The 6,862-nt window shown below is 38.4% G+C and overlaps 1 protein-coding gene across 1 annotated transcript; it reads right to left on the reverse strand.

Moving 5' to 3' along the window:
• Positions 1–712: 712 nt before the first annotated feature.
• Positions 713–6,862, reverse strand: LOC137979659 (large ribosomal subunit protein uL11m-like). The gene is made up of 4 exons (XM_068826975.1): positions 6,742–6,862; positions 5,184–5,279; positions 2,284–2,377; positions 713–1,174 (listed from the first exon to the last, which is right to left on the reverse strand). Exons 1-4 carry the CDS (start codon positions 6,832–6,834, stop codon positions 1,002–1,004), a joined length of 456 nt encoding a protein of 151 aa, XP_068683076.1. The 5' UTR covers positions 6,835–6,862; the 3' UTR covers positions 713–1,001.

The following is a 6,862-nucleotide window of genomic DNA, read 5'->3' on the forward strand; positions in this document are numbered from 1 at the left end:
CCAACATGTTCGTTGCCGTTGCTGCTATCGTTCTTATCTGGACCGTTTCTTAAGTTGAACTTTGGCGTACCTCAGGGTTCGTGTCTCGGCCCGCTGCTCTTTGCTGTTTATGCTAGTAAACTATTTGATGTAGTTAAACATCACCTACCAACGGTACATTGCTATGCGGACGATACACAGCTCTATGTCTCGTTTAGTCCAAATGATGAGACTGGTCAAGACAGATTGTGGATGACTACTGATAAACTTCTTTTTAACGATGACAAGACTGAGTTTGCTGTGATTGGCACCAAACAACAGCTCGCCAAAGTTCAACTTAACACCATTACTATTGGTCAGTTTGAAATAACACCTACGTCATCTGTTAAGAACTTGGGAGTGTGGTTTGATTCCACATTGTCAATGAACTCACATATCAGACTTGTTCATTAGCATTCTACTACTTGTATAATATTGGGAAAATTAGAAAGTACTTGTCTAGAGAATCTATTGAAAAGCTGATTCACGCTTTTGTTAGTAGTCGTACAGACTATTGCAATAGCCTTCTTTTTCGCCTACCAGCCTATCAAATTGATTAACCCTCATATACCTTCATCTACCTTCAATCACGTTCATTTACCGTCATTTATCTTCATGTTCATTTACCTTAATATACCTTTATCAACCTTCATTCACATTCATTTACCCTCAGCTACATTCATTTACTCAAAACTACCTTCAATCATGTTTATTTACCTTAATATACCTTCATTGACGTTCATTTACCTTCAGCTACATTCATTTACCTTCATTGAACATTTAATCGTTTCAGAAAAATCCTTGCGATTTTTGTGTCATCTTTTTGCGGGCAAATTTTTGCTTAAGCTTTCAGTCCTGGACAAATCTCGGTGGGAAAACCGAAGATAATCAAATCGGTGGTTGGAGCGGGAGCTCAGAGCATCTATATGTTCAATGTGCGCTCTTGCCATTTTTTTACTCGAGTTTGCACAACATACAGTATGTTAAATATCCCCGTCTCTGTCAGGCACAACTTTGATACCCATACTTCTTGCTGATCCTATCACTGATCTACAAACGCTTCTTAAAGGTACATTCCTGCAAGTTGCATCTTGTTTTTTTATCTTCGCTATTTCATAGACCTGTTTCAAGGTAACCGTGCCAGCAACTTCTCGTCCTGCGAAAAGACAATTTACCAGTCACGCAAGTGTATATTGCAAAAAAGAACATTTGGAAGAAAATCATTGTGTTCTTCTTAATTTTCTACCCTTATAATAATAATGATGATGATGATGATGATAATCATCAAGAGACAGCATCCAGGGTTTATGATTCGACAGTTCAACATCGTCATTGACGCTCTTGGTGGCTACTCAAAAAGTCTACAGGAAGACGTCAAGGCATTAGTGGGCTCAGATAGGTACCGAGAAGATAGGTACTCAGAAGAATGCAGAAAGCCATCCTGAGCCACACCCTTCATATCGCTAAAACATTCAAGGTGATGTGCTAGCCACTTGGATACCTATGGGGCGCTAATTCACTACTTGCACAATCCCATACTTCACCTCTGTTACCCCCCAAAACGTTTGCATAACCATTGTTTGCAATTTCTCCTGGGAAATGAAAATGTCCCAATAGAAGTTGAAAACAATGCCTATGCACATTTTTGGGGGGTAAAAGAGGTGTATTATGGGATTTGTGCAAGTAGTGAATAAGACAATACACAATTAGCACTTAGCAGAGATTATTCGCATATCTATTTATTTCATGAATTTTATGCAATTTTACTCCCATCAAATGTAAATTCGTAAATTTTGAGATAATACTGGCTACGTTCACACGCCCAGTATTTGTGATTAGGACCTGGAATTCTGGAGTTTTAAACAACCATAATAATATTCACGATGTTTACCCAGGAAGCTCCACTCACCCACAGTGGTTTTCAGCGAGGTCCTGAATCTGATCGAATTGGAATTTAGAATTGTTAGCTTTTGAGGAGAGGGGGAAACCGGAGAACCCAGACAAAACCTTTCTGAAACTACCTTTACAGCACAGCCAACGCCCTATTTTGATTTCAAAATCCTGCCTTTCAGGAGGAAATCAGCACAACATCGGACCTCATGGGAAAGGAATAATGCCAATTTATGTCTAAAACAACTCACAAGATAAATGTCTCTTGGGAACAGAAATTTCAATACGGATCGAAGCAAGAGTAGCATCTATTGGACATGGATCAAAGTAATAGTAGCCTTTTGTTGGAACCAATGTTAAATTAATAATGCTCACCTGGCTTTTGTGCCCCTTTCTCAATACCTGCCGCAGCTTTGAGAAAATAAGACACTGGAGGGGAGTTCAATTCAAATGTAAATGTCCGGTCTCCCTGTTGCAAAATATAAGCCAAAAACAAGGAAGGAATATTCATCACGGAGGCTTCCCTCATGACAGGTTATTTAAAGGGGTATTGAAACTCCAGTGCCTCCTCTCATCCCTTGCACCTCTTCCCACCCCTCCCTTGACGTTTGACTCCCTGTCATAACCAGGGGTCATAAATTGGACCATCTTGGTCTCCTCTGGAAGAGATATTTATATACTGAAGCATGAGCGTTTTTGAGGTGCAGACGGCAACCGCAAGAGAACATTTCGCGTGCCAGGGCAGATTTTTATACTAATCATCTCTAATGGAGAAAAGATACTTAGCAATGGAAATGTGGTTGTGTAAAGACAAGTTAAAAGAGAAAACAGCTCACTTCCGGGTGGCGTCCGCGTCTCAAAAAACGTGTGTGTTTAAGCTCCCTATTTGATCCAGAGAGGGGTAACGAATTTGAATTTCTTTTCACACGTCTGTGGAAGGAAATTTGGTCAAGCAAGAATTGGGATTTGAACTTTGTGTCACTCGTTTTAGTGCTTACAGGTTTATTTTCATCACAATAACAGCAGCTTTATTTTGTTGGTCATATGCAGAAGAAACAAGGTTTGCAAAGGTTTTGTTACTATTTCAAAGTGTCTTCCGTGCTTAACTAATCACCATTTTAATAATACGTAAGTATGATCTTCTTTAATGGACATACACATAAAATTGCAGCATTTGAATAGCTGTTTGGCTCACAAGAACGGGTCTTACAACATACACAAGCCAATACAAATGAGCAATCAGATTCTGCTGATGTCGACTTATATACAGAAATTCATGTATTAGTAATTACAAGATGAATGCCCAATTTTGACATCCAACACAAGTGTCCTCTTAAGTATCAGCATTTGATACCTGTTTCAGCAAGTGTCAGGGTAGTGTTATGTTTAAGTTAGGGTAAATGCAACTCTTTATCTTAAATTGAGAAGGAGAATTTAGGGGACACTTACCGTCAGTGATGTTGATCATTATTTGCCTACATTCCCAAACACAATTGATATTTAAGATGGGGAGAAACAAAGAGGACATTTATTCAAATTGGTGTCATTCTACTTACTTGCATTGCAAAACATATCAGAAATCTGTTTGTTAATTCAGTGATTTTCACTTCTGAACTAAAGTTCTATGATGCTAACATTGCTTTGAATACTTGGTACAATTTCATTTTGTCCAAAAGCTCCCTTGACGAGGGCATCATGACTCCAAAATGTCAAATTTTATCATTCCTTACTTGTATTTACTACGTATATAACAACCACAATTAAAAAATTCATACACCCACAGTCGCCTGAGAGAAAAGTCGCTTAAGGTGGCTCAAACCAGTTTCAACACTTGAAAGAAACGTTCTTGTTATCTAGAAGGATTGACACTTCCACAGTTCATCACTTAACAGCAATGTTATGGTGCCATATCAAACGCCAATTATTGCTGAAAAAGATTTAATCTTTTTTTTTTTTTTTTTTTTTTTTTTTGCGTAAAATGTTACCATAGCAACAGGAAAACCCTGCAAAACACCCCACATTTGCACTTTAGCTGCTCATATCTAAAAAATGAAGTCAGTGACCACCATTTTTTATTTCTGAAATGTAACTAGCATGTCAGAATACAACATTGTGCAAAGTTTAAAAAAATTCTGTGGAGCGGATTCAGGGCAACATTAAATAATTGAAAAGTTAAGGTAGCTCTGAATCCACTCCACAGAATTCTTTAAAACTTTGCAGAGTTTCATCTTGGCCTGCTGATCACTTTTGTGCAATAAATGATTGGGGTCACCAAGCAACTAAAGCCAAAATATAGGGTGTTTTTGCAAGGCTTTGCTGTTGCCATGGTAACTTGTTACTTCACAAAAATTACGGCATCTTGTTCAGCAATAACTGACGTTTCAAATGGTACGATAATATTACTGTTACGTGATAAAGTGTTGTAACTTGTCAATCCTTCAAATAACAAGGTCTCTTGAAAGTGCTGAAACTGGCTTGAGCCACCTTCAACTTTGATTTAACCTGTACATTAATAATAATAACTTTAGTTCATTGGGAGGAAATGCTAATTAGTTATTTGTTGTCTACCACATGAAATATTTTGAATCAAACAGGCAATAATTATAATATTGAATGAGAGAATGAAGTGTTCCTCATGGTCAGCTGGGCAGTTTAAGCAGTAATTGCTGCTTTTATATAAAATACAGGTGGTTTCAACAGGATTCGAACCCATGACCTCTGCGATGCTGGTGCAATGCTCTACCAACTGAACTATGAAGCCACTCAATTGGGAGCAGGTCAATTTGTTGGGTGACTTTGTTCCCGTGAAGGACTTGATGAATGTGTATTTCAACTGCTGGTTATAGTATAAGACCAATGAGAGAACTGAGTGATTGTCGCACTTAGCTGGACAGTTTAAGCAACATTTCTATCGTCGCTTTTATAGACACCTGAACAAATCAGGCACGTTTTCTGGTGTCTATAAAAGTGACAACTCCTTAAATAGGCAATTTTCACGATGGCTACAACTACCACAATTCACTTTGTTTTTCTTTTCATATTTAAATTTTGTATTCCCAGTGGGGTAAAATTAACAATAGCTCTAATTAACATGACACAAGCGAAACCTGAAGGATTCTGGTACTTGTAGTCAAATGGCGTCATCATGCAAATGTCCTATTGTCCAGCTAAGTGCAAGTATCACGCAGTTCTCTCATTCTTCTAACCCACACTTCAAATACACATTCATTTTATTCCAATAATTTTATTGCACTGAACAAATTATGCTACACTACCTTATAATGGATGACCGTTGGTATGGGAACACCAGGTATGATGTGTTTAGTGCGATCGTTGAACTCTTTGCAAAATTGAGCAATGTTCACTCCTCGCTAAAATAAGAAATGCAACAGACCACATAATTATATTAAAATAGACCGTTAATAAGGAAAACCAATATTGGGTTAACTTACAGAGTAAAACGTCATTTCCCTAGTGTCTTACTTCTCACAGGTTTGTGGCAGTAGCTGAGCCTCAAACTTCTCAGTGTCACACGGATGATGTAGGTTCTTGAAAATTCTGCCTAGAACTCTGATGTTTCAGTTGTCCTTTTGCCCAAAGCCAAGCAACAGGCTTATCATCGATAAAACAACTACAGTTGCCCTTGAAAATTTGAGACACATGACATTGTAGAGCCTGCACAACAGCAGCACACATTGTCCATTCAGAATCTGGATAAACGACCTACAAACCTGGTCAAAAGACTTCGGGACACTTGTCAAATTTGGCCGAAAAGTAGAGAATTTCCTGTACATGCTTACATCGTTATATGAGCAACGCATGCTGCTCTTTTTGCATCGTTATATGAGCAACGCATGCTGCTCTTTTTACGCTGCCTTTTTGATAGCGTCGTCATTTTAGAACAAGATTTTGCAAAAATGTCATCATGTCAAAACAAGTCAACAACACGGAAGCAGTTTTGGCAATTTTCAATTAGCAAAAAGACCCAGTTACAAGCAATAAGAATAACTGAGCACCCTTTAATGCTAACAAACAGTAAGATTAATCGTCCGGATAATAAATTTTCTATCAAGCACTTTCGCTAAAAAAGGGCAGTCAAATCTTATACTCATTCTCGTCCTCATCCTAGAATCTAAAGGTCCCTACTGACTTGATAAATGAGTACCTTCCTCGCTCTAGCTGTCACTTGCATTTTTCAGCCACTGAACTACCGGGCTACTGAACGATGAACCTTAGCGCATCTCTTTTCCCACCCTTACTCTAGCGAAACATAAATATTATTTTTCACGTTATTATTGTAAGATAGTTTTGTGCTGGTACATGTATGTAGATTCGCTGGTATGCATGTTACGTAATTATGCTAAGAAATTAATATTTAAAAAGTTTGTCCGACATCTCCGCTTTTGATCAGTTGGAAATTTTGTTTTAGTAAATTTCCGTGTTTTTGGTTTCTACGTTTTTCGTGTTAACTATCCTAGGGCAATAAGCGAGATGCCCCCTCCTATATGACTGGTGTTTTCCTACTTATACTAAGTTAGAAATTATTTTGTTTTCGTTTCACTGAAGAGTGATTAGACAACAAAAATGCTGATCGCAAGACACCGAAGGATAACAGCGATGTTTCTCGTGACGTCAGCCATTGTTATTAATATGCCAACCAGAATCTAATTGGCTGTTGAAATAATGACTTCTTTCGTTCCGTGGTTGGCCATATTAAGTATCAAAAGAAATATCGCTATACCATCCTATTTCTCTTAACTGTAATATATCTTCGAGTGGCGAGCCAACAAGCCGCGTACACTTTATATGGCCTAGTATTCTGGAGCTGCCCACCTGTCCAAGCGAGGGCCCTAGCGGCGGGGATGGAGAAGCTTTGCCAGCGGCGATGTAAGTTCGAAGAAACCCACTCACTTGCTTGGCCGCCATCTTGAATCTGCTTTATGTAATAGTACTT

The sequence above is a fragment of the Montipora foliosa genome, chromosome 12, assembly GCF_036669935.1.
Source record: "Montipora foliosa isolate CH-2021 chromosome 12, ASM3666993v2, whole genome shotgun sequence".
Lineage (NCBI taxonomy): Eukaryota > Metazoa > Cnidaria > Anthozoa > Scleractinia > Acroporidae > Montipora > Montipora foliosa.

What these genes read in the sequence shown, in the direction of transcription:
- LOC137979659 (XM_068826975.1), bottom strand. Translation starts at nt 6,834, where the DNA reads ATGGCGGCCAAGCAAGTGAGTGGGTTTCTTCGAACTTACATCGCCGCT. An exon ending in TAGGGCCCTCGCTTGGACAG is followed by an intron (nt 5,280 to 6,741) that starts GTGGGCAGCTCC and finishes TTCTTATTTTAG; the next exon opens with CGAGGAGTGAACATTGCTCA. An exon ending in CAACGGTCATCCATTATAAG is followed by an intron (nt 2,378 to 5,183) that starts GTAGTGTAGCAT and finishes ATTTTGCAACAG; the next exon opens with GGAGACCGGACATTTACATT.